The sequence below is a fragment of the Mustela nivalis genome, assembly GCF_964662115.1.
Source record: "Mustela nivalis genome assembly, chromosome: 13".
NCBI classification, from domain to species: Eukaryota; Metazoa; Chordata; class Mammalia; order Carnivora; family Mustelidae; genus Mustela; species Mustela nivalis.
This window is the reverse complement of record NC_139032.1, coordinates 73,343,919-73,370,866: the sequence shown is the minus strand read 5'-3', so window position 1 is coordinate 73,370,866 and position 26,948 is coordinate 73,343,919. Positions and strand designations below refer to the sequence as shown.

The 26,948-nt window shown below is 46.1% G+C and overlaps 1 protein-coding gene across 18 annotated transcripts in view; it reads left to right on the top strand.

The window, feature by feature from the left end:
• Nucleotides 1-24,983, top strand: part of FKBP15 (FKBP prolyl isomerase family member 15) — a 54,410-nt gene extending 29,427 nt beyond the window's left edge. For 3 of the 18 annotated variants that reach the window (XM_082696986.1, XM_082696982.1, XM_082696991.1), the window contains 16 exons: nt 1,969-2,071; nt 2,538-2,644; nt 4,298-4,412; nt 5,809-5,918; nt 6,237-6,344; nt 6,776-6,870; nt 7,971-8,073; nt 13,240-13,411; nt 15,525-15,661; nt 17,216-17,371; nt 17,980-18,132; nt 19,130-19,252; nt 19,814-19,921; nt 20,196-20,878; nt 21,993-22,089; nt 24,374-24,983. In XM_082696986.1, the coding sequence (XP_082553112.1) occupies nt 1,969-2,071; nt 2,538-2,644; nt 4,298-4,412; nt 5,809-5,918; nt 6,237-6,344; nt 6,776-6,870; nt 7,971-8,073; nt 13,240-13,411; nt 15,525-15,661; nt 17,216-17,371; nt 17,980-18,132; nt 19,130-19,252; nt 19,814-19,921; nt 20,196-20,878; nt 21,993-22,089; nt 24,374-24,451 (2,448 nt within the window). In that variant the 3' untranslated portion in view covers nt 24,452-24,983. Of the gene's footprint in view, nt 1-1,968; nt 2,072-2,537; nt 2,645-4,297; nt 4,413-5,808; nt 5,919-6,236; nt 6,345-6,775; nt 6,871-7,970; nt 8,074-13,239; nt 13,412-15,524; nt 15,662-17,215; nt 17,372-17,979; nt 18,133-19,129; nt 19,253-19,813; nt 19,922-20,195; nt 20,879-21,992; nt 24,125-24,373 lie in introns of those variants that run through there. The other 15 variants (XM_082696992.1, XM_082696985.1, XM_082696983.1 and 12 more) reach the window with 7 other exon arrangements.
• The last annotated feature ends 1,965 nt before the right edge of the window (nt 24,984-26,948 follow it).

Sequence of the window (26,948 nt, the reverse complement as noted above, 5' to 3'; positions counted from 1 at the left end):
TTTGTTTTTTGCTTTTGACATTATGCTTAAAAAGCCTTCTTACTTTCAGGTATTATAAACATCACATGTGTTTTCTAAAAATATTATTATTTCATATTTAGATGTAAAATTTTAATCCATATGGAATTTGATGCATGATATGAAGTAGCTCAATTTGTTTTTTTTTAAGATTCTATTTATTTATTTGACAGAGATCGCAAGCAGGCAGAGAGGCAGGCAGAGAGAGAGTGAGGGAAGCAGGCTCCCTGCTGAGCAGAGAGCCCGACGCAAGGTTTGAACCCAGGACCCCAAGATCACGACCCAAGCCGAAGGCAGAGGCCTAACCCAATGAGCCACCCAGGCACATCTATGAAGTAGCTCAGTTTTAACTTAGTTCTTTTCCCATTGGTTTTTAGTTACTTAATGAGTAAAATCATCCTCTCAGTTGAATTGAAAAACTTCACAGGGATTAATAGAGATTGATTTTTAGGATTCTTTGACTTTGATGTAAAACAAAAGCAACGGTGATGCTCTTAAAAATGTTTTCTAGCATAGGCTTTATTTTTCATAATTTTGTTTTTTTTCTTCCTGGAAAAGCTGTAAGTAGATTTAACATTTTAGTATATGTGCTACCAAAGCGAGCACTAGATTTAACATTTTATTTTATTTTATTTTATTTAAAGATTTTATTTATTTATTTGACAGAGATCACAAGTAGGCAGAGAGGCAGGCAGAGAGAGAGGAGGAAGCAGACTTGGAGCAGAGAGCCCGACACAGGACTCGATCCCAGTACCCTGGGATCATGACCTGAGCTGAAGGCAGAGGCTTTAACCCACTGAGCCACCGAGGCGCCCCTAGATTTAACATTTTAAAGGAAGATAGGATTTCTAGGGCTTTTTGCTATAGGATTGATTTTTAGCTGGTTCTGGAAATTAAATTTTAATAAGGTAATACTGTTATTAAAATTTTTAAGTGCTACTTATTCATTGTAGAATGATTCAAATTACAAGGAAAGAAAATATATATTTATCAAGAAGTGTATTCTTTTTTATTATTGCTTTGTAACCTGATTTTTTAGATTAGTATTGTGAATATTTATGTTAATACCAATATGAATAACATAAATTAACATAAGTAAATAAAACAAAGCATTATTTCCTTTAAAGCTCAGTGTTCCATTAGATCAATTTATCATAATTCCTTTCATTCTGATGTTAGACATTTAGGTAGATTTAGAGCTGAAGCGATAGAAAACTAGCATGCTTTTCCAGAAATGGATAATGTGTTTTTGATAATATCAGGAGGCAAAGGGAAGTTTTAAAGTAAAAGAATGTCAAAGAGATTTCACTTTTGAACTGTAGGATAGCAAAGCACTGTATATTGTGCCCCAAGTTTTTCTTTTCCTTGTGTGAATTGGGGAAAATATTTTTTGGATAACTTTGTTTAGAATTACAGTAAGGATCAACATTGCTTTGACTTTTATGAAAAGAAAGAATGGGGACAAAACATTCTAAAACCACATTATCCAAAAAGCAATCCAAGTGTGCTGAGGGGCAGTGAATCCTGCTCTGTGTGATCTTCAGTGAGTACCTTGAGGTCTGTGGAGATGATCTGGCAGAGAGAAGAGGCTGCACTGTTGCCTGAGTTTTTTTGCAAGAGACTCTTCTTCCGTGGGAACAGACTGGTCAGGTTAAAAAGGTAGCTGCTGGTTTGGAAAGTGGTACATTCTGGAGAGCAGTCACCGTAGCTGCTTCAGTCAATAAAACATCAACAATTTAAAACATTCGAGGAAATTAAATATACTTAATTATTTGGTATGATTTATAGGGAGAAGGGATCTCCCCACAGCCCACACCATAAACTCTTGCCTTTCCTTCTTCTTCTTTGCCTAGAAACATTGGCTGTAAGCAGGTTTAGGGTGGACAGTGAGCCTGGTCTGCAGCCAAGGACCCACATACATAGTCATCAAAGTGCTTGTTCCTGTTTCAGGATGCGAACACTCTGCGAGGAGCTGCACCGCCCGTGGCAGCCCCGGTTGCACAGCCGTCCCTTCCACCGACACATCCAGCCTTGCCGCAGATGGCCGCACAGGGTAAGGGACCTCTTCGGCTCTGCAGATAACCAGAGTTAGCATCCTGGGTCCTTCAGTCATCAAACTGCATTGTCTGAGTACTGAGAGCTGGACCAGAGTGTAGGACTTGTTGGTTTGTCCCTGTGCACAGCGTTTTCTGCTCTGGAGAGGGGTTTGGTCTGCGTGCTTTGTCTCTGGCCGTGTGGCCTTGCCAGTTTCGGAATTGTGCTCTCAGCTGAGACACTTCCCTGAATGTAATTGTGCACTTCCTGTCAGCAGACGGGACTGTAGGTCTGAGTCATATGTGCCCGAGAACTTCAGGTTCCTTCTTCTCACCTGCTCCTGAGACTCCAGTAGATCTGGTTTTGGGAGAGCTGGTGAGGAGAGTGGTCAAGTCTGAAGCCTGTGGCAGAATGTAAGGTACTAGTCCAGACTTTTACCAAGAAACCAGGGTGGGTGACAGTAGAAACTTCTTGTTCTCTCGTAGCACCTCAGCCATCTGTTTCTGGCCTCCAGGCACCTTCACCTGCCTTAATGCAAGTTGCATCTATCGACTCGCACTCCACCATGTCTGGCCATGCCCAGGCCTTTCAGGTAACAATGTTTTAAAACCATATCAGTTTCAGGCTGTAATTTATTAGGTTCTAGTCAGTCTCTCTTCTCCCTCCTGCACAGTCTTGTGGTAGCAGTACCCCACATCTGAATCTGTCATTTTCCCCCTTCCTGAGCCGCCACTATCTCATCTCTAAACCAGAGAAGGATTATCTCCCTTGCAGGTTGTTGTAAAGCTGAAAGGCAAGAACAGGCAGAGCACTGGTACAAGGCCTGGCAAACAGTCAAGGCCCAGTCAGCATTTGTGTACCTTTCCTTTGCACACAACTCTCCTTAAGACATATAAATGCAAATCCCCTGCTCTGGTCTGCTAGAGCCGAGAGGCTAAGGTTCTGCACTATAGGTAGCAGAATACTTGTAGGTTGAGGTGTATAGAAAATACAGGGGCACTCTGTTGTCTAGTTACCCTCCAAACGGACGCTCTGAAAGTAGGATATTTTTCTGTTTTCACAGAAGGTAGTCTGCTTCTGCTGTTTGCCGGGATAGTGGACTCTAACTAATGACACATTTGGTGGGTAAACATACTCCCAGTGATAAGAGGGCTTCACTTCTTGGTGATTCTTAGTAGACTTGTGGGAGTGATGGTGAGCGGGCTATGCGCTATTGGAACAGGATGTATTAGAATTAAAAGAAATCCCACCTTGCCCTCTCCCTGCTCTCTAGTGGACAATTCTGTCCTATAGACTAATTTTTGGTTTTGGTTTTGTTTTTTTAAATAATGGATGGATAGTTTATCTGTCCCTGGAAATTAGTTGGATTTCCTTAAATCAAGGAAGAATAACCATCATCATTTAAAAGAAAGCTGCTATTGATTGAGCATTTACCATCTGCTGGGCACTTAATTTACCAGTTATGAGGAACTTTACCTATATATCACATCATCTAGTCCACACAACAACCCTGAGTGGCATTACTGTTGTCATCTCATAGTTCAGGTGACCAAGGTTCAGGGGAAAAGGAGAGCTCTTGGTCACAAGAGAGTTAGAGTCTTGTGGGGGAGAGCCATCCTTTGGAGACTCATGGATTTATTTTGGAATCCCAAAGAATACCTGTCCTTTGATCCCAGTGGAAACTCAGCTGAGTGTCTGTTTTTATTTATTTATTTATTTTTAACGATTTTATTTATTTTTGCGTGCATGCATGCACAGGAGAGAGAGAGAGAGCGCGCACGTGTGCGCACAGGGGGCAGAGGGAGAAACAGATTTCCCACCAAGCAGAGAGCCCCAGGACTCTGTCCCAGCAATCTGTGATCATGACCTGATGATCCAAAGGCAGACACTTAACCGACTGAACCACCCAGGGCGCCCTCAGCCAAGTCTCTTTACAGTTTCTTAGACCATCAGTAGGCCTGACAGTCGGGAACTGAATTCCTACTTAATTAAATCATAGTGCCAGAGGAGCAGGGAGTGACCTGAGACAACCTTCCTTCACTTTCTGGCGAGGACTTCAGTGACCCGGTGCTGTGTCTCTGGATGACACAGAGAATTCTCCTGCAGTGCCTTCCCACTACCAAATCCGGTCTCCTCTGTCTCCAGCTTTAATAGATTTGCATCTCCTTCCAGCTTAATCTCTTTATTCCATTAAGACAGTTGAAGCAGAAGAGAGAGCCCTGACTGTACCTTGGCATTGTCTCAGCCCTATGCAGGTATGCAAGCCTACACTTATCCCCACACATCAGCCGTCACCTCCCAGCTGCAGCCCGCCCGGCCCCTGTACCCCGCTCCGCTCTCTCAGTCTCCCCATTTTCAAGGTAGGCCATGGGTCCTCCATGTCTTGTCTTCCACTCTTGCTCTGCTCTCCATCCTCCCACCCCCTTTCCATTTTCACGCCAACAGATCTCGGCTTTTTTGTTTTTAACAGCTTTGTTGAGGTGAAATGTATGTATCATACAGTTCACTCAATGTAGGTGTATAATTTAGGATTTTTTTCTGTAAGTTTACAGAGTTGCACAACCTTCACCACAATCCAGTTTTAGAACATTTACGTCTTCCCCCCAAACCACCTTATGCCTACTTTCTGTTTTGTTTCTTGCATGTTCTCCCTCCAGCCCTTTTCCGTTGCTCAATCAGTGTGGCTCTGTAGAGTTTCTAGAAAACAGTAAGGGAGTGAAATGTTGGGGAAATCGGGAGAAAGCATGGTAACTGTTGGTGGGTGTTCGGTATCTCAAATGAAAGCTACTTTGAAATTATGGTAATCATATGCTTTTATAAAAAAGTCAACACAAAAGAGTATAAAATCACACCCCCCACCATAGGAAACTGTTGTTGACAGTTACTTGGGTAACTTTTCAGTTATCTTTCATACAAGTACCAAGTGTGCATACAAGCACACTGATATAAAAAACAAAACAAAATGTAATTTTTTATAACAAAACAAAATAAAATGTAAAAAACTGGCATGCTATTCTACCTTCTTATTCTGTAGCTTATCTTTGGTATTAGGACAGTGGTAGAAAGGAGCCAGTATATCCTACAATGTAATTTATGGTCCCAGATTGGTAAGGGTTTCAGGGATGCTACCTTTGTCTGGAAACCCTGCTGCTTCTCCATCTGGGAGGCCATCAGATCTCACCTCTGTGAAGCCTTCCCTGATTGTTACCATCCCTTCTTCCTCTCTTCCACAGACATAACTGTGTCCATGTGCCACTAAAAGATTAATGTTGCTTTTCTTTATGCTCTTTTTGTACCTTGTATGTGGTCCATTTTTTGCACTTAAAACACTCTGTTGTAATGATCTGTTTCCATGTGAGTCTCCCCACCAGACTGTGAGCTCGCCAAGGGCAGGAACTGGGTTTCATTCGCTGCTAAACCCCTGGTACCTGGTATCATGTCTGGCTTGCAGTTGGAGAGTGGAGAAGCAGTCTGAGCTGTTAGTGCTCTGGCAGACCAAAGTGGGCATCCATGTGCTCTGGACCAGGTCGTACCCCTCAGAGCATTTTGCAGGAGCAGAGCTTATTTACTGTTAGCTTTGGAGCCCTTTTGCCTCTGGGTCTTCTATGTCTTCTAACAGTGTGAATCACCTACAACATTTCCTATTTTGGGATGTTTATTTCTTTCTTTCCTGTGCTGAAAGAGCTGTTGGCTTTTCCTCACACAGTACCTTCTGCTCTGGTTTCATAAGGTTCTTTTTGGCTTTTGTCTGCTTAGGATCTGGTGACATGGCTTCATTTCTCATGACTGAGGCCCGGCAACATAACACTGAAATTCGTATGGCAGTCAGCAAAGTGGCTGATAAAATGGATCATCTCATGACAAAGGTGGGTGAGTCAGGGTGGGGGCTGTGTTGAAAGTGGGGGAATGAACAGTGGGTATGACAGGAAGCAATCAAGGCTATGGGTAAACTCTTACTTGGTTTCCTGCATCCCTAGTAGTCAGCAGTTATTTCCCTAGAAGGTTACATTTTTGTTTGGCGTCCAGTTAGCAGAAGAAAACTCAGGCTTATGTTGGAGATTGTCTCAGAAACTCGTTAAGCCTTTCCAAAAAGTCAAAAGGTCTTAAGTGGTCAGATCTTGGGTCAAGTTTTATTTCTCCATTTAAAAATTTCTCTCAAAGTCTTTCCGTCCCCACATTTGTAGGTTGAAGAGTTACAGAAGCACAGCGCTGGCAGCTCCCTGCTGCCTCCCAGCATGGCGCTTACGATGGAAACAAGCATGATTATGAGCAACATCCAACGTATTATTCAGGTAAGAGGGAAGAGAACACAGCCTGGAGGTCTTGCCCCCTTCTCTTCCAGGATGCACTACCCTCTAAAACCTCTGCTGCCCAGATAGCATGTGATCTGTGCTACACTGATTTGGAAATTCTGGAAAATCCATTACAGCCTAATTTGGTCCAAGTGACTTAGCACTATAGAGTCACAAGGAAACATTTCTTTTGGACTGTATTTTAGAATTTTGCTTCATTTTGTGGCCATTTCTATGTTTAATCTGTTGGGCATCGTGATTTGTATCTTAGATTGATTTGATGTTTTAAATATTATATCAATGTGGACATAAGTTCTAGTTTTTTATCTCAAAATTTGTATCAGTGTCGCCTGTCAGTTCAAGTCGATTCCCTTATATCTGGCACTTTCCTCCCAAAAACTTAAGTTATACATCATATATTTTGATTTTAGGAAAATGAAAGATTGAAGCAAGAGCTCCTTGAAAAGAGCAGTCGGATAGAAGAACAGAATGACAAGATTAGTGAACTAATTGAACGAAATCAGAGGTAATGACAGGTATGGGGCACTGGTTAGGATGGACAAAGGGTTTCATTTGTAAATGCCCAAGTTGGATAAACATGGGCTTGGTTTTGTTTTTTAGGTTTGTTTGTTTGTTTTTAATTTCACAGAGAGAGATCACAAGTAGGCAAAGAGGCAAGCATAGAGAGAGAGGGGGAAGCAGGCTCCCTGCTGAACAGAGAGCCCAATGCAGGACTCGATCCCAGGACCCTGAGATCATGAACTGAGCCGAAAGCAGAGGCTTAACCCACTGAACTACCCTGGTGCCCCAATAAACATGTTTGTTTAGGGTGGCTATGTGTACTGGTGCTACTTCTGTTTCCTTCCTGTCGTGTGAATTATTTGTTTTCTGAGAGGAATTCTGGTAGAAAGAACACAGTAGGCTGTAATGTCAGGCAGACCTGTTTTGAATGCCAGCTCTGCTCCTCTTTGGTTGGGTGGCTTTGGGTATTTATTCCTCCTGGCCCTCACTTCTTCATCTGTAAAAGTAGTGTTAAAACTTAGAACACTCTTAGGGGCGCCTGGGTGGCTCAGTGGGTTAAGTCTCTGCCTTTGGCTCAGGTCATGATCTCAGGGACCTGGGATCAAGCCCCACATCAGGCTCTCTGCTCAGCAGTGAGCCTGCTTCCCTCCCTCTCTGCCTGCCTCTCTGCCTACTTGCGGTCTCTCTCTGTCAAATAAATAAATAAAATCTTAAAAAAAAAAAAACAAAAAAAACAACTTACAACACTCTTAGAAAATACTGTCAACTCTCCTCTCTAGTCTGTGGGCTATTTCATCAACCAGAACCTCACTGATTTCCATATAAAGCCCAAACATCATATAATTTTTTTCCCGACCCTTCTGAAGAGTTTGGTGGCGGGGAGCGGGAGTGTGTGGTCAGGGGAACATGTAGCAAATGGCCTTTCACTTAGAAAATCATTCTTCATGTTCCTCTTTTCTAGTGTCTCTTGTTCTCCCACTTGGTGGGGTTGGGGGAGCTGGCAGGGGAAGGTGAGGGGAAAGTGCTTTCTTTTCTTCTCCCCTCTCCTCTTTCATCCTTCCTTCCCCCTCACCACACATGGATATCTTTTCCCCTATGTCACAGATACGTTGAGCAGAGTAACCTGATGATGGAGAAGAGGAACAACTCACTTCAAACAGCCACAGAAAACACACAGGCAAGAGTCTTGCATGCTGAACAAGAGAAGGTAAAGTAACGAGGGAGAGAAAAGCCCGTCAGGACGTGTAGAGCTAAGGAGTGCTCCTATGTACGTACTTACCAGTCTGCTTTTCAGCAAAAAAAAAAGAAAAAAAAAAAACTTGCCATCATTGGGAATAGAACCAGAAAGCTTCTAACAGATTTTACTATATCCCCCACCCCCAAACTTCTATTTTGTTTTTTTAATAAAGATTTTATTTCTTTGCCAGAGAGAGAGAGAGAGAGGGCATGAGAGTACAAGCGGGGGGAGTGGAAGGTAGAGGGAGAAGCAGGCTCCGCACTGAGCAGGGAGCCTGATGGGGGACTCAATCCTGGGACTCTGGGATCATGACCTGAGCTGAAACCAGATGCTTAGCCACCTGAGCCACCCAGGAGTCCCCAGACTTCTGTTTTAAAGTACGCTTTACAATGAATTGACTTAAGAACTATCACTGGTGTTAGTAATTTGGATTACATTGTTTATTAGCAAATGAAATTTATTCTCCTGACCCAATCAGAAAATTCCCATTATGCCATGTAATAAACACTTCAGTGAAATTTAGGATTGTCTAGCTTATTCCTTCATCTACATCTGCCAGAGCATTTTTAAGTACTGCTGCCTGGCTTCAATCTATTCGGAATGAGGCATTTCGACCTGTTCTGGAGTAGCTCTAAGGAAGACTGGTGGGTCTTGGCCTGGGCTGATGCTGACACTCCTCCTGTCACTCTCCCGTCGCTGTTCCAGTGACACTGTTTATCTCGAGTGGAGTTCAGTTTGGGCTACTGCTCCTCAGCTGGAGATCTTGACCCAGCCATCTGCTGTTGTCTCTGAGGTTTAAGTAACAGGTTATATTTTGTATTTGAATTTTTCCTGAACACTTGGAGAGTTGAGTGGAGTGTACTTTATAACCCATGGGAGCTTACTCACTTTCTCATAGTCCAGTAATGCTGAGGATTCCTTACTTAGGTCTCATGCTGTTAGTATTCTCTGTGTTCTCTTAGTTATAGTGCCCTGGGAAGAACTAGCTCTGACCCCTTACCCTCTGATGAGCAGTGCCTTGCCTGCATAGCCCTGTTCCCAACTTGACCCCAGTCCGGTCTCACTGCTGCTTCCCACGTCCCTCGTTTGTTGTGGCTGACTGCTCTGGCCTGGATCAAGGTCAGCAGCCTGTGATGCTGGCATCGCTCAGCACTTCTGGAGTCACCTCACTTTCCAGTAACCATGCTTTTTACTATTTCTCCTTCCTCTACTTTTATTTTCTTGCTCTCATTTACTCCTTTTTAAATTTTTTAGTCTGTAGGCCTGGCAGGGACACCTAAGTATATTGTTTGGTTGAGCTGTTAGACCTGTTATTCAGGTCTAATTACTAGAACTTGTTCTAGATCAGTGGTTCCCACACTCTACTCTGGCTGCCTCCAGATCACTGGAGGTGCTTGATTAAAAATACATATTCTTAAACTTCACCTTGAGATTCTTTTTTTAAAAGATTTTATCCATTTATATATTTGTTAGAGAGAGAAAGCACAAGCAGGCAGAGTGGCAGGCAGAGGCAGAGAGAGAAGCAGGCTCCCCGCCAAGCTAGGAGCCCAATGTGGGACTCGATCCCAGGACCCAGGACCATGACCTGAGCCAAAGGCAGTGGCCCAACCAACTGAGCCACCCAGGCGTCCCACACCTTTAGATTCTTATTCAACATTATGTAGCCTAGGGCTGAATCTGTACTTTTCAGAAACTCCTTTTGACTCTGATGCACAGCCAGCTAGGATTCGCTGCTCTTTGTCATTTCTTTTGCCGCGAGCTCTGGCTATGGCAGCTGGGCACCTTTGTTTTTAGGAACTTCATCATGTGATTTTCATGTTGCGCATCAGTGGGGTGTGTGTTTGTATGTGTGTGTGCCAGTAACATTTATTTACAAAACAGGCAACAGGCCAGTTTGGCCTGGGGGTCAGAGTTTGCCAGTCCCAAGAGTTAGCTTATTAATCCATCCACATGATTCCTTTTTTTTTTTTTTAAGATTTATTTATTTATTTTAGAGCGTGTGCGCAAGCAGGGGAACTGGCAGAGAGGGAGAGGGAGAGAATCTCAAGAAGACTCTGGCTCACCATGGGGCTGGATCTCGTGGGCCTGGGACCATGACCTGAGCTGAAGTCAGGAGTCAGACAGACGCTCAACCAGCTGTGCCACCCAATGATCCCATATTGATAAAATGGTTGGCACAGTGCCAGGCAGCTGGTGGCTGCTCTGTCTGTAATAGCAGAACATGCAGTAGTCACAACAGTGAGAACGGCTCTCTTAAATCCCCACCAGGTTCTAGGCACGTGCGTGCTTCCCACGCATCTGAGAGCATCTCCCGGGCCGAGGAGCGCTGTGCTTGGGGAGCTGGGTACCAAGTATCACACGCCTCACTGGACACTTTGACACTTTTCAAGGCTCAACTCCCCCCTGCTTTCCTTTTGCTCCATTTCTTGCTTACTTGACAGTCGTCCCTGTGAGGGCTGTCCTCCCAAAGGGACATCATCAAGGTCCTTTCATCCCTGGAGGCAGCTCTCTGCCTTAAACGCAGCTGAGAGCGTTTGGACTGAGTGCTCAGTGGACATTTGGTGAACGGAATTCATTATTTTTCTCTGTGACAGGGTTAGTATTTCCACAGAAAACCCTGGACTAATGGAAGAGCTGTCGGAGGTCACCTGGTTTGACCTTCCTGTTTTACAGAGCACACACTGCAGCCCAGAGAGAGGAAGCAGCTTGCCTAAGGGCCTCACTTCCAGTCAACTGCACCTTTCCTTTTGTCAGATTTCCATTTTGCTTTGATACCATTTTCCTGCTTCTGACTTGAACACATCTTTTTTTTTTTTTTTTTTTTTTTTTTTTTTAGATTTTATTTATTTATTTGACAGACAGAGATCACGAGCAGGCAGAGAGGCAGGCAGAGAGAGAGAGTGAGAAGGAAGCAGGCTCCCCGCTGAGCAGAGAGCCCGATGCGGGACTCGATCCCAGGACCCTGAGATCATGACCTGAGCCGAAGGCAGTGGCTTAACCCACTGAGCCACCCAGGCGCCCCTGAACACATCTTTTTACTTGTTTTTCTGAACCCTTGGTTCTCCGTGCCTTTGCTTTCCTTTCATCCGTTCGCTGTTTTCTCTGTGCACACAGGTGTGTTTGGGTGAGAGTATTACTTGCCATGCTTCTCATAGGCCTTTCCAAGTAAGGCCCTGAGATAAAAAGAGCTTTTGAGTGACCTTTCACTCTGCTTGTCCTTTGGTGTGAGAGGGACCACCCATCTCACGGTTTCCCACCCAGTGACCTTCAGCCCTTCCAGTGGTCTTAGCTGCTGTGAGGCCTTTGTAAGTGGCCCTCACTGTGGTATTTGTGAGCTCTCGAGTTGTAGGCAGACATGAAGCTCTCTGGGTGCTGTGTGAGCTCAGGTTCCAGTAGGCCACGTGGGGCAGGGCAGTGATTTAAACTTTGATTCTACTTGGGGCAGATAGATGAAAGCCCCTCTTCTATCTGGAAGTTCTAGCTGCCATTGTCCTCTGTGTTTAACAGGTAAAACCCTAAGGCTACTGAATAGCAAAAGTAAGCATCTTAGGTCTCAAACTGTTAAAGAAAAAATTATTCAGACACTTCCTGAAGCAGTAAGGAGGACTTTATTCTAGACTGTTGCAGTAGGACAGAAAGAGTGGGCTCCACTCCACATAGTAAGGGCAGATGGGGGAGTCGTAGTGAAGGAGTGGATGAGAGGTCGGTGCTGGAAAATTATTCAGAGGAGACCTCATGGGTGGGGGGATTCTTGGTAAACTGACCTAGTAGGATTCTTGCTAATGACTGGCGAAGGACCCGGATACCAAAGGTCAAGGATGAAGAACTTGTTCAGATATCGGGGGAAGGGTTCTCTCTGAACGGACATAGCAGGATTCTTGATAAAACTAGACAGGGCAGGCCATAGACAGGGTGGGAGGCCAAGGTCAGGGGCATAGAAGAACCTGATTAAAGTTTGGTCAAAGAGAGAGTGTGTCAGTGGACTCTCAGATACTCATTCATAGCCTGTTTTTGTTTTATATACACTCTTAACTTACTTTATTTCCTTCACGTTTAGGAAAGCCAAAATACTAGATTTTAAATGGAAGCTAGCAAACCAGTAAAGGCTTTGGAACATTTATATCTGCAGGGGCATAGTGAATAGCCTGAGAAGGGACAAGTGACAGTACGAAGGAGACAACAATAAATGCACCTCAGGTAGAATAGCGTAGGAGTAGTTAGAGGATTAGCGGCATAGTAATGTAGGAGAGATGGTCCAGCCTCATACTTGATTGTCCGAACGTTAAGACTGGTCACCAGTGGAGCAACTGTTCACTGCCTTTCTTATCATCTCATTTCTGCTCATTTTATGGAAACACGTCAGTTAAGGTGACAAGGATGTGCTGTTTGTCACTTGTTTACCATTCCGTTTTATTGACCATCCTCTTAATCATCAGGGTTTCTGCGTGGAGTATCATTAGAGGCTTCTCCAGGGGGTCATTGTGGTTTCATCAGCTGTTATTTGAGAGCATATAGCTTCTGTGAGGCCAGGCCAGGTCACCATTTGCAATACGTGGAACACACAAAAAACTGAAGCATGGCCGTCTCATTAGCTCTCTTCTTGCAGGGACCCCCAGAGCAGTCACTGTCAGGTGGCTGAGCTTTCCATCATCCTTCCATGGGTAGTCAGGACCATTTGGGAGAAACTACAGATTCAGATGTTGATTGCAGTTGAAGGCATTCAATTTAATTTTAAAATATCCTTTTCATATTAAGAAAAATACATGTGTGCTCTAGAAAAGTTAGAAAATGGCAGGAATATCATTTCTCGTGTATCATAATTTGCTTAAGCAAGCCCATTTTCCAGCATTTTATTTCTCCATTCTTTAGCAACTGTAAACAATCTGCATCGAACATCTTGTAGCAAGATTTTTGTTAAGTTTGCACAGTGCTTCCTAAGGACAAATTTCTGCAAGGGAATTCCTGGGTCAGAGAGGTGGTCCGTTTTGAAGGCTTGATGTTGGCTTAACGTAGGCTGAGGGTGCCTTAGCTCTCTTCCTACCAGTTCAGTCAGTGTAGAGTGTGTGAAGTTGGGTCATCACTTGGAGACAGGGGACACCTGTGTTTGACGTGGCATCATACTTTGTTACCATTCAGGTCAAGGTGACAGAAGAGTTAGCAGCCGCCACCGCTCAAGTCTCCCGTCTGCAGCTGAAAGTGACTGCTCACCAAAAGAAAGAAACGGAGCTGCAGATGGAGCTGACAGAAAGCTTGAAGGAGACAGACCTCCTTAGAGGCCAGCTTGCCAAACTGCAGGCAGAGCTCCCAGGTACGTCCCTGGTAGAGGGGCTGGGATGGTCACCATTTAAACCCAAGGAATTAAACTGAGGGGTTCCTGGCTGGCTCAGTTAGTAGAGCATGTGACTCTTGATCTCAGGGTCGTGAGTTCAAGGCCAGTGTTGAAGGGTAGAATTCACTTAATTAAAAAAAAAAAATATGGGGCGCCTGGATGGCTCACTCGGTTAAGCATCTGCCTTTGGATCAGGTTATGATCCTGGAATCCGGGGATCAAGTCCCACGTCGGGCTCTCTGCTTCTCCTCCACCCCATGCTTGCTCTCTCACACACTTTGTTTCTCTGGCACTCAAATAAATAAATAAAATTTAAAAATAAAAAAATTCTGGGGCACCTAGGTGGCTCAGTGGGTTAAAACCTTTGCCTTCGGCTCGGGTCATGATCCCAGGGTCCTGGGATGGAGCCCCACATAGGGCTCTCTGCTCAGCAGGGAGCCTGCTTCCTCCTCTCTCTCTGCCTGACTCTCTGCCTACTTGTGCTGTCAAATAAATAAATAAAATCTTTAAAAAAATAAAAAAATAGAAATAAAAAAATTCTGTCCTTCTTTCAAATCCATTTGGCTTGATGCTCATGAAATTTGTGAAGGACTGAGGGAAAAATGGAAGTAGATTGGTATAAACCTACACCACTGCTTGACATAAAGGACAACCAAAGAAATGACTGTTTATCTGGAGTTGATCCGTGACCATTTTCCCACTTCATTTCGCAAGTGTTGCCCTCACTGTCTTGGTACTTGTGTTTGGCTCAGGGGCCTGGGAGAGTTTACTGTGTTCCTCTAACTCGTGGCTCAGTGGAAGTTTAAGAAAGAAACGCTTCCTGTAGTAGCCACCTCCTTCCTAGAGGATGGATTCCAGCCCTTCAGCCTGGCACTTGAGGCCCCTCCAGCTTGCTGCAGCTTCAGCACATCCTGTGGCTCTGGTCTTACCTTTTTATCCATGCTCTTCTCTGGACCTGTTGTGTCCACTGTCACCAGTATTTGTCTCCAGTTCTCCAAAATTTCTTTCAGAAACTTCCCTTTTTTTTTCTGGAACAGTTGATCGCTTTTAGAATCCTTTACCGTGAGTACATTATTATGGCCATTATCAGTTAGTTAGTCTCAAATCAGCACTATTTCTATGTCTGTATTCCTTCTAGAATACAAGCCTCTAGAGGACAAGGGTGGGCGTCTTGCTCATCTCTGCGAAGTCCTTTCCTCCAAGTTAGCATGAATTCAGTACCTGGCATAAAGTGCTGCTCCAGACACAGGGACTTAAATAGAAGAGCTGTGAAGACCAGCGCGTTGATTCTTGCACCCTGGTGTATAGAAACAAACGTGGAAGACACAGGGGACTGGGGGCAGGGTGTAGCTGGGCAGCAGCAGAATGGGCAAGAAGCAAAGTTCGCTTGCCTGAAAGAGCTGAAAACACTGATGTCAGTCGGTAGAGTGATACCTTGAGGATAAGCCCCCTCCCTATTAGAGAGCATCACCTGGGTGTGCCTGGGGGACAGTCTTAGATTTGAATGTTGTACAGGTATCTTCTTTTCTGCTTTTGTGGTGTCCTAGGACAGTTTACTTCAGAAGTTTTCCATACCAAGTTCATTTTGATGCATTACCTTTTTAAGAAATATTCCAGTTGCTTTATTTGGGCATTTTTTGGTGTTTGAAAAGGAAACTCTTGGTAGAATGTCCCAGCTACCAAGAACGCTGGGAGTGTCCCACCAAGCCAGTGAGACGGGGCCTGGACTAATGCTCAGTGAAGATCTGTTCAGTGTGTCGAGGTGGTGGCTGAAATGGGATTGCGGTGTGATACGTTTCGAAGGTGGTTTTGGATGGTTTGAAGCATTTCTTTTTCATTCTGTGTGTGGAGAAGGGGACACACATACAGACACGAACGTGGGGTGGTGGTGGAGTTGGTTTGGACCGGATCCCCCTTTCTCCGGTCAGCGAGGTGGTACTGAAGGGAGCGCGGGGACGGCGCGCATGTGGTCGCATGTGGTCGCATGTGGTCGCATGGAGAGGCCACAGGGCGTGGTGGGGGAAGCGGCAGGAATGCCAGGGGCCCCTGCAGTTCTGGTTCTGCAGCCAGTCTCTCTGCCGTCCTGTCTCAGAACTCCGGGAGGCCTCGGAGCAAGCTCAGTCCAAATTCAAAAGTGAAAAGCAAACCCGGAGACAGCTGGAGCTCAAGGTGACGTCCCTGGAGGAGGAGCTGGCTGATCTCCGAGCTGAGAAGGAATCTCTGGAAAAGGTAAGTTCTACACTTGAAGTTTCTCTTTTGGACCCAAGAAGCTGATAACATTTTTACTTTCAAACATTTTTACTTTCCTTTTAAGAATTACAGTAGCATGTGCTCATTGTAACACATACAAATAATAAAGAAAAGTATGAAATAAAAAATAAAATTTATCTTTTTTCTTCTCTAATCTCATGCATTAGAGATAACAGTTATAAATAGTGTATGATTATCTGTGCAGTTTGTTTTCTGTGTGTATAAAACACATACACACATACTTGTGCATACATATATGTATAGTGATCGTTTTTAAACTATAATAAGATCATGTTTAATGCTTTTTTTTTTTTACATTGTGGACATTGTACTAGTAAGAATGAGAACTTTCTGAGATGCCTGGCTGTCTCAGTCAGTAGAGCGCGTGACTTTTACCTTGGGGTTGTGAGCTCAAGCCCTACATTGGGTGTAGAGATTGCTTAACACTAAAATCTTAAAAAAAAAAAAAAAAAAAACTTTCTTATTCATTTTAAGTACAGTGCAGTAGTTTAGTCTATTGTAAGGTTGTACCATAACTTATTTAACTACGTACTGATGGGTATTTATGTTTCTATTTTTTTACATCAGGTATTACTGCTCTGGACATCTCCTTGTACTATACAATTCTTTTTTTGAAAATTCATTTGAGCATTTCCATAAAATGAATTGCTTGAATTAGAATTGCTGGATCACTTTTTAATGTACTTTGTCCTCTTTCCTGTTGTAATACTAGTTTGATTTATAAACATTACTGAGGGTATTAATCCTTTGCCACTCATAGATGTTATAAATACCACTGAGTATTTATAGTCTCTTTTGTTGTGTTAAAATTTTAAGGTCAGCCTAAACTAGCCCCATTGAACAAAGTGGGAATATTTCTTCTCTCTGTTCTGGAACAGTTTAAATATGAAAAGAACAAACTATTTCTGAGATTTCTATAAAACTCTCTAGTAATGCTTTTGTGGCCTAGTGCCTTTTTAGGGGATAAACTTGGTCTGCATTTTCAGTATTTTGTATGATTTTATCAGGGTTTTTGTTTTTTTTTAAACCTGATTCCTTCTGATTTGGGGGGGCTGTTTTTAGTTTTTCATTGTTATAGATACCACTACAGTGACCATCCTGTACCACAGTCTTTGTGAACATGATTTATTGCTTCCTTAAGATAAATGATAATTTGTGGAATTTCTGGATGTATTTTTAAGAATCCTTCTTCAGGACTGCTAAATTGCCATCCAAAGAGAGACCCATTTAGTTTCCTACTAGGAGGTATGAAAGTGTCAACTTCCTTGTACCCTGACCCCTGTTAAGATGTTCCCCATCTCTTAATAGAATGGTAGATAAAGACCTTCTTGTTTTCCTTTTTCTTATCACAATTTTTGTCACTCAGGAGCCAAGAATGTTAAAAATAGAAGAAAAATTAAACATTGAATTGTTTCCAGAAGGACCCAAGTCAAAAACTATCACCACTGTCACCATCTTCTGCATTTATCCTCTATGAAACAGCTAGCTGATGATAGTTCTCTTATTCCTAAGAACCTCTCTGAAAGGAAAAAGAAGTCCGTTCAAGAGCGCTGCCAGGCTGAGGAGGAGATTGATGAAATCCGCAAGTCCTACCAGGAAGAATTGGACAAGCTTCGGCAGCTCTTGAAAAAGGCTCGGGTATCCACAGACCAAGCAGCTGCAGAGCAGGTAATGGCAAACCGAAGCACTTTGGAAATGTGCCTTTAGGCACATTATCGTTCTTGAGAAAAGGGGATTTCAAACATCCTAAGGCCAGAGTCCTCAACCAGCAGACACCATCCTTCAGGCCCATTATTGTCCTTGAGGAGAAGGGATTTATTTAGGTAATCAGGCAAGGAGACCAGGGACGGTGACAGGACACACCTGGATCTCTCGTTCATTTGGCAGAAACCTTTTTCCTCGTAAATTCATAAACTCATATTTGTGTGTCTGACTGTTGAGTGAATTGGTGCCCTCCGTTTAGTCTCCTCTGGGGATTTTGACAAACTGTTCTCCTGAACCTGTGACGTTCAGGGCCCAGACTCTGAAAAGATCACAGTATGGCCCTCTCCTCTAGGTGACTCACCATCTCTTTATCTGGCTAGAGTTAGCTTTTAGAATCCTGCATACCTATATTCAGAAAGTACATTTACTTTCAAAGTAATCAGGGTCTTTCAAATAGTTGTGTCCCTATTAAATCTGGGCTGTTAGCTTATTCTTTTTGCCTTAGGAAAGATGGGCTTCCTTAGGTGCGAATACCTCCTCCCCAGGATCTGCTGATGACGTTATCTTGACAGCTGTCTCTGGTACAGGCGGAGCTGCAGACCCAGTGGGAAGCCAGGTGTGAGCAGTTGCTGGCCTCCGCCAAGGATGCGCACCAGCAGCAGTACCAGGAAGTGTGCGCGCAGAGAGAGGCCACGCAGCAGAAGCTGCTCCACCTTCAGGAAAAGGTGGGCGTTCCCCCAGGTTAGGCAGCTTAGGCGGCCCAGGTGATTTGAGGCAGACAGGTTGGGTCTTGTAAATCCTTCTGAACCTGAAAGGTGTTAATAGCTTGGAAAGCAAACCACGCTTGTTCAGCTCTCCAGTTTATCAGCAATCTTTCACATACCGATTTTGGGAAGACAGGTTCATGACCTAGAAAAAGGAAAAGCAACACTAGTGTTCTGGAATGTTTTTAATTCCATTATTTGATCATTTATGAAGCAAATATTTATTGAGTGCCAGTGGTAGTTCAGATACTGTGTTAGGGAAAGGGCTTACAAAGAGCTCTGCCCTCAGGCATCTCACAGTCAAGAAAGGGAGCTGGAGAGAAACAGAGATAAGCTGAAATGTTACGTGGCCCAGAGGAGGAAGTGCCTGAGGGAGCAGAGCCAAGGACCAGTAGCATTGGCGAGGGGAAGTGCGGTGCAGAAGGCGGCAGAAGGCGGCAGAACGCCCCGGGCAGAGGCACAGGGGTGAGATGGGGCCTGGGTTGGCTAGGTCACTGGCATGTATGTGACAGAGATGGAAGATGGTTTAGGGCCATGGAATGACAGCCCCCTTCCTGGAGGTGACTTTCTTTCCTTATAGTATCTAGTTAAAGATCTTTGACTCAGAGATGTTGAAGGCAGTCTTGCAGGTGAATAGGCTGCTTCTAATGGCCAATGTTCACTGTGTCACTGGACTTACATGTCCCCCCTTTTTTCATCGTGCTCTTGAACCTTATTAGGAACAAGCCAAGAGACCTCAGTGGAGAAGAGGAGGTGAAGTTCTGAGTTGAGACTGAGGGATGAGGAAAAAGAATGCCCTGAGTCAGCAGGCCTGGGGTGGGTGGGGGCATATGGACACCAGCAGACCTACCTGATGTTAACACTGGATGCTGAGGATGGTTCTTGTCCTCCTGGTGTCCTGACTTTCACCTGGTGGTCCAGGCTCCCAAGGCCACAGTCACAGTCTGTTGTTTTGCAGTGTCTAGCCCTCCAGGCCCAAGTTAAGGCCCTGACACAGCAAAATGAACAGCACACCAAGGACCTGGAGGCCAAGCGCCACGTGTCTGGAGTTGTGGCTGCTGCTGCTGACCCGTCAGAGAAGGTGAGTGGGCATTTCGAAGAAGCAACCCAGGTCATATCAAGGGATTGAATGTGCCTGTCAGGGCTTCAGGAAGAATGTGGCCAATTTGTTATGTTGGTAGCCTTTTTTCTGACTTTAGTGATACACCACTTCTCTGACTTCAGTAAAAATGAGCTTGTTGGAGTGTATTACTTCAGTGACAAATCCCAGAGGGCCCTGACCTGAGGCTTTGACAGATAAGGGATGTGTCTCCAAGTCGGCGCAGTGAGGAGCATGCCCAGCATCTGCTAGCACCGGTCCTCACAGCCCTCGGCAGCTCCCGTGGTGGCCACAGTGCGAGGAGGCATCAACACACATGGGCTGCAGCTTGCCTGTCCTTGATAACCCTTCCACCAGTGGCTCTTCTTACTTAACATCACCCTCTCCACAGTGACCGCCTTCGGCATCCAGGGTCCAGACCACTGTGGCACATGGTTCGGTGCCCCAGGAGCTTCCTTTCAGCCCTCCCAACCCCTCTCCGGCATTAATCCCCTGATTTTGGCAGCACAGATTTTGTTTTGCTCTCCCCGTGTCTTCCCGCAGGTCAAGAAGATCATGAACCAGGTGTTCCAGTCGTTGCGGGGAGAGTTTGAGCTGGAGGACTCGTACAGCGGCCGGGCCGTGCTGGGGACCATCATGAACACCATCAAGGTATGGACGGCTGGCGATTGTTGCAGTGAAGTGGGACTCTTGTGGCTTAAGGGCCTTCGAAGGGATCCTAAATTTAAAAGGTATTCAAGGCTGTGCCTCAAGAGTCAGGCTGAGTGGCATGACTTTGATCTGGAGAGCCGAGGGCAGCATCCGGTGAGAGGAAGAAGCAGGCATTCGACCTGCACAAGCAGGTGTGCTGTCGGGGAGCAGAGCAGTGGGAGTGCCTGCTGCTCTCCTGCCAGTGAGCCTTTCCTCCTCCTTGGCTTTTGAACAGATGGTGACTCTTCAGCTGTTAAACCAGAATGAGCAAGACAAGGGACGGAATAGCAATGATGAAGAGGAGGAGGAGGAAGAGCTGCCCCAGACACCTTCCCGGGAGCACTCCGTGTCGGCCAGTTCTGGGCCGCCGCCAGCGCCCCTGAGTAGGGAATCACCAGAGTGCCCGCTGGTGTCATCGGAGCAGGCAGTCCAGGAGGCTGCTCCCCTGCCTCCTCAGGCCCTCCCTGTTCCCCAGGATGAGGTACAGGGAAGGGAAGGGGAGCCTGCAGAAGCAGAGGTGCTCGCAGAGATGAAAGATGATTCCCTCCCACCTGAACTGGCTTGTGTCCCCTCCCAGAGACCTCTGGGGCCCCCAACATCAATTCCCCCTAAGCCTCCAGGCCCCGTGCTTATGGACTCTGAGGGCGAAGAGACACTTGCTGCCAGCCCATTGGAAAACGCCTGTGTCGGGGAGCCAGAAAGCTCCACGGGACTGTCTCTCACTTCACATTCCACGAATGAGGACCCATTGGCCTTGGGGCCTGGAAGTCTAGGAGAAGAGCCTCAGCCTCCAGGGCTCAAGAAAGATGAGGGCGTCCCTAACTGCACTGCTCCCCCTAAGGAGCTAGAAAACACAGAGGCAGGTTCACTAACTGTCGGAGCAGCAGGTGGCCCCAACGACTGTTCTCAGCGTACCAGGTACGTCTTCCTGAGTGGAGTTCCCTGGACAAGGCAGCTGGGTGTGGAGGTTGTCGCTGGTTTTTCCAGGGCTGGTAACTCATCCTCAGAGAAGGACTGTCTGATTCACTCATTCATTCATTCCTGTATTTATTCAGGAACATCAGCTAGGCTCTGTAGTCAGCACTGCAGTAGGGGGGAAAGCAAGGCAGCTTGGGCTCGTAAGGAGCATACAGTCTAGTGAAGACAAATACACAGAAAATGTACGCTGTAAAAGTGCTTAGAAAAAGAAATTCTCTGTTATTAAAATAGAGAATAAAGGGGAGTTCTACTACTTCAAGATAGAATGGTTAGGGAAGGATTCTGAGAAGGTAATGTTTAAACTGGGACCCAAAGGCTGGAAAGGAGCCTTCAGTGCCAAGATTTGGGAGGAAGAGATTGTGGAAAGCAGGCACAGCACATGCAGAGGCCCTCTGGTAGGAGGGGACATGACAGTAAAGGAACTAAGGAAGGCACAGTAAGTAGAAGAATGGTGTTAACCTGAGATTACAGAATGAAGTAGGGACAAGACTCGTGAGATTTTGTGTCACTCTTAGAAGTTTAGATTTAAGGTACTGTGAAAAGCTTTATTAAAGGGATTTAAACAAAAAAGTGACCTGTTATATTAGTTGTTAAAGATCACTCTGGCTGTGATCTTTATATTAGTTGTTTTGTTTGTTTGTTTGTTTGTTTGTTTAAAAGATTTTATTTATTTGAGAGAGAATGAGTGAGAGAGAGCATGAGAGAGGAGAAGGTCAGAGGGAGAAGCAGACTCCCCAAGGAGCTGGGAGCCCGATGCGGGACTCGATCCTGGAAGTCCGGGATCATAACCTGAGCCCAAGGCAGTCGCTCAACCAACTGAGCCACCCAGGTGCCCGAGTTGTTATATTAGTTGTTAAAGATCACTCTGGCTGTAGGTCATGGAGGGAGTCAGGAGCGCTAGGAGGCCAGCATGGGTGGAGGCGGGAGGAATCCCTGCATGATTACCAGAGCTGTTGGATTTTTTTCTCCAGAGCTCATGGGCCCTGTGGCCTAGAACAGGAACAGGAATAGCACCATTTTCTGTGACTTGATTTTCTTGATTTTTTTCCTTCAGTCTCTCAGGGGATGAAGAAGATGAACTATTTAAAGGGGCAGCTCTGAAAGTTTCAAGGCCCAAAGCAGAGGCTGAGGAGGAGGATGAAGATGAGGTGGTAAGGAAGTCCCAGGCACTGCCCAGTCCTCACACCACCACCCGGGCACCCTTTCCCGCTGGCTCCGAGAAGAGGAGTGGAGCCTGTGGGTGGCCTGTGCCCTGGGCTCTGTGTGCGGCGCCCTGTGGGAGCAGGCGTGGGGCAGGGAGGGGACAGCTCTGTAAGGTCAGTGGGGATGGGCAGATACCACTTTATTCCTAAAAAAGGGTCACTATCTCCGTCCATGCAGGAATGATTTCTACTTTCAGTGAAGGAAGTTGGGCTGCTTAGTCCTACATTAGAATGCTGAGGCCTCGGCTTCCCTCAAATCTGCTCGGGGATTATGTCTATTTTACAATCAGAAGGGACTTGGAAGTTCTTGACTTCTGTCCTTATTCATAGACAGAGGCTCAGAAAGATGATTTACCTATAGCCACAGAGGGAGTCAGTGGCAGAACTAGGACTGATACCCCAGGCTCTTTCTGAAACCACCTGTTTCTGGGCCTTTCCGTATCCTCAGCCTGCTTTCCAAGCTGCTACCTTGTTTTGTCCTCCCAACACCCTGGGCAGAAAGTAGGTTAAGTACCGATAGCATGACCTCTCTCTACAAAGCTCCTGAGTGACGGATGACCAGAGGGCGGCTTGCTCAGAGAGCCTGGATCAGAGCCCCTATTCTTGGCATTTGTTGTCCCCATGTGTGGAGTTAGACTGTCACCAGGACATTTGACTGCTCTAATGGGAATGACACCAGAGCAAAACGTGGGTGGAGAACACAAATCAGCTTCAAGCTCAGCCTGTCCTGGGGACAGAAATGTGAGGTGATTGGGGACACATTTTTCTCCCCTCATGTGTCCGCCAGAGTGGATGTTGCCTTTTGCCAAAATGTTGGGGGAATGACTGTGGCAGAGCAAGGAGCGGGCTTGAATGTACCAACGCCCTTGCCTCCTGCCTGCGCTCCTCTGGGGGGAAGGGTGCCATTTCCTCCTGTTGGCCTTTCTTCCCAAGAATTAAATTTTCATTTAAGAATTCTGAATATGAATTCTGCACTTAAAAATAAGAACAAAAAGCCAATTGAGTATCTCCAGTGGCTGCCCTAAATGTAGTTGGAATGTTTAGTTAGCAGGATATTATTGGTATTAATATGAATACTGTTGAGTTCATTTCTGTTTCTGGAATACTTTAAGAACTTCACAGACATTCTCATTTAATACTCTACTAACCCAGTGAGGAATTTATCCTATTTTGTAGAAAAGAGGACTGAGGCTCAGCAAGATTAAGTAATATGCCCTAGGTTATAATGCTAGTAAATGCAGAGCAGAACTTTAGCTGGAATAAAACAGAAGCAGTGAGCTACCTTTTAATTCACTATTGTCAGAATATCATCATTTAGTTGATGCCCAGAGAGAGGTACAAGGTCTGTACCAGGGACCCCTGACCCCATCACGTCACCTTCTGTTTGGCCGGCCCTGTGAAGACTGACCCTGGGCCAGAGTAGCTCAGAGCAGGGGATACTCCGTGTGTGCCTTTCTCCAGCATCAATCCCTACTACCCCCATGGGACCTGTTCCCTGCCAATCTAGAAGAAAAAGGCCAGGAGCTCAAGTCATGAAAAGTGGGGGAGTTTCTTCCATTGCCTGTTAATCTCCCTTTTCCTACTACCTGGATGAAGGGAGTGAGGGAAGGACCAGTGAGATCAAGGGTGTTGGGGGCAGTGGCCCCGTGCTCCTGGGCTTTCTTCATCTCTTGGATTCGCCACTTGGTAATTTGGCCAAGCATCTGAACGCAACTGTCTCACATGGTGGGGTCACATCCAGAACCAGACAGGCCATCATAGGCCACAGCGTTTCTTCAGATGGAGCTGTGTTCTTCCCAGCCTCTCTTCAGCTTCTTGCATCTTCTCTCTCTCCTTAGGGCTGCTCTACTTCTCTCTTTCTTCCTCCCACTCCATCTCTTCCCCCATCGACCTTCTTTTCCCACATGAAATGTATGTCACTGCATGAGAAGAAACCTGTCAAATCAATACACGTGTTTCACAAATAAATAGAAAACTAGCTCAGTGTTGGTCTTCTTCTCTGTATGTTGGAAGATTGCCTCCCTTCTCTGCCTGCTTGTCTCAGCTTTATCTGGAAGTCTTGCTTCCAGGTTTGCTGGCCGCAGGCTTAGTCCTTTCAGTAAAACCCTAACCAACACCCTCCTTCCCATCCTGGAGTCGGGAACAGGTGTCAGTTCACTTCACCTCACACAGGCGGGAAGGCCATCTGGTGTAGGGACAGGTGAGGACTGACGGCTCTTTCCTGTTTTGTCAGAGCATGAAGGGACGGCCACCCCCAACACCCCTTTTTGGAGACGATGACGATGACGATGACATTGACTGGCTGGGATGAAGACCCAGGATACTGGTGCAAAGGTTTCTCTACTGACCCTTCCCTAAGCATGATTTTGCACAGCCAGCCCTGTGTCTAGACAAGGCACAGGGTGAGGTGAAGGTGAGCTTCTGAGGACAGCAGAGCACATACCTGACTTAGCCAACTTCTGAGCACCCTGCCCGGCTGGTCCGAGAGGAGTGTGAGCCTGTCTTCACAACATTGGGGTCCTGCCTCAGAGTCCCCTTGGGAGGAAGGGCTGGTGGGTTGCCTGCAACCAGTCATCTTCAAGAATCCTGCCCTCTTCCAAGCTTTTTATTCTCTAAACTAACTCAGACTGCATCTGCCTCCCGATGCTCAACTGTGCACCAGCAGCAGGACATGTCATCTCAGGGGAGGTCTGCCCGGTGGACTCTGCTATCTACACCCTGGTTCAGTTACCAACCTTGCCTGCAGTCCTGGGACATGTGTCTTTTCTCTGCCTTAAATCTGATAAAAGAGGTCAATGAATATTTGAAATTAACAAAAACTAAAATAAATGTCTGCAATGAAACTTGCCTCAAGCGCTTGGGGAGAAATCGAATTTGGTTCTAAAGCTGGCTGTGCTCCTCTCTGGGAATGTTAGGGTAGGAGCTGGAACAGACCAGGGTTGCTCAACAGGCAAAAAAGCTCTGTGCTGTACTCCCTTTGCACCCAACCCTGGAGCTCAGGCTTTCAGGAAAGGTCACCACTCTGCTGGCCCAGCTCATCCTAGACGCAGGAAGGCTTGAGGTACTGTGGTTACCCGAGAAACTGGCCGTATCGTCTTGGCACGCCTGCTTCTATGCCCTGGGAAGCCCTGCACAGGAGGTGGGAGGGTCCCTCTGTTGCGGTGTCTCTCATCATGACACCTGATTGATTCCTCACTTTGAGAGCGGCTTCCCTTCCCTCTGGACTCGAGGCCAGGCCAAATGCAGAGAAGAGTAGTGAGAAAACATCTGTGGTTATTTTACTTATTTCAGGATTTTCCAAAGACCATGCAACCAGTCTTCAAGAGAAGGAGAATAATTTTAATAAAAATATCCCCTGGTTTAAAATGTCTATAAGAGAGAATCCTGGATACTGATGGCCCAACCCCATCCCTTGTGAAGGCAGATCCTTTGTGAGCCTGTGTGCCGGAAGTGGGGCTGGGAGGCGGTCAGAACCACTGTTGGCTGGACTTTGTTGTTGAACACTACACACTCTCATTTCCAGCAGCCCTTGCAGAAGACACTTACCCCCTCTGATAGAGAGACTGAGGCTTAGAGAGTTCAATTAACTTGGCCAAGATTATACAGCTAGGAAGCAGGAGTATGAGAATTCAGATCCTGGCCAGCCTATTCTGGAGCCTGGGCTCTTGTCCACCATGGGGCATCCATCACTGGGCTGGGGGAAGAAGGGCAGTGGTGCTCATCAAAATCCAGGCTCTGGGCCTCAGCCCACATCTCCTGAAACAGAATCTCTCCCCTGTTGTGGTAAAACCTAGCCCCGGCCTCTCAGCCCCCACTGTCTGCGTTCACGGCCTCGGCCAGTTACCTGGTGAGCCCCACGCTCAGCTGTGCTGAGGAGCAGACCCAGGCCGGCCTGCTTGGCGCCGTGGCCCAGCTCTGCCACTCGTGAACCGGGTGACGATTTAACTTCTTTGTGCCTCAGCTGCCTCTTCTCTAAAACCAGGACAAAGAGTTTCTGCTGGGTTGTGAGGGTTAAATGAGTTAATATTGTGAGGTGCTTAGAACACTGCCTGGCACATAAAAAGCACTAGACACGTGTCAAATTAAAACAAACAAACTTCAGGTAGAGAAAGTGCTACATTCTATGACTTGGCCATGAAGAATGTTGAAATGCGTAGTCTAACCAGCTCTAGAGCAGACATTTTTTTAAAAACCCTCACAAATATTACCAGCGTTATCAAACTGAGAGCTTGCCGACAAGCCGTGGAAGTGCTCCTGGTAGCAGTGCTCCCAGGGAGGGAGGCTTAGCTGCTCAGTACCTGGAACTGGATCCTCAAGGCTCCATCAGCAAGACCGCGCTGGACCCCGGAAATTTTACTGCCCACCCCCTTCGTGACATGGAGCTGCTGAGCTGGGGGGTTGCACTGGTCAATACTGAAGGTGTCACATACTTTGTTATGGTTCTCACTGCAAATTTAAAAAGTGGTTTCTATGTAGTTTTTGCTACTGCCCTCAGGGGGAGAAGATGATTTGCAGCCCACATGATAGCTAGTTGTTTTTCTCACACCAGGCAGTGCCTAGTCGGGATGTGGTGTGTGAACGTGAGAATGACTCTGGGGGAGGCAAGGTCATCGGGGGTCTGCCTGACGGCACAGCATTCCAGGGCTGGCTACCCGGAGCACAGAGCTGTCTTCTAGCAGATGGACAGACCCTGTCCTTGGACAACCCCACAGCCAGCACTACCAGCTGCATTCGCCCCCCTCAGCTCCTGCAGTGGCTTCAGGGTGGCATGTGCTTGCTGTCTGAGCAGAAACACAAGAATGGTCACA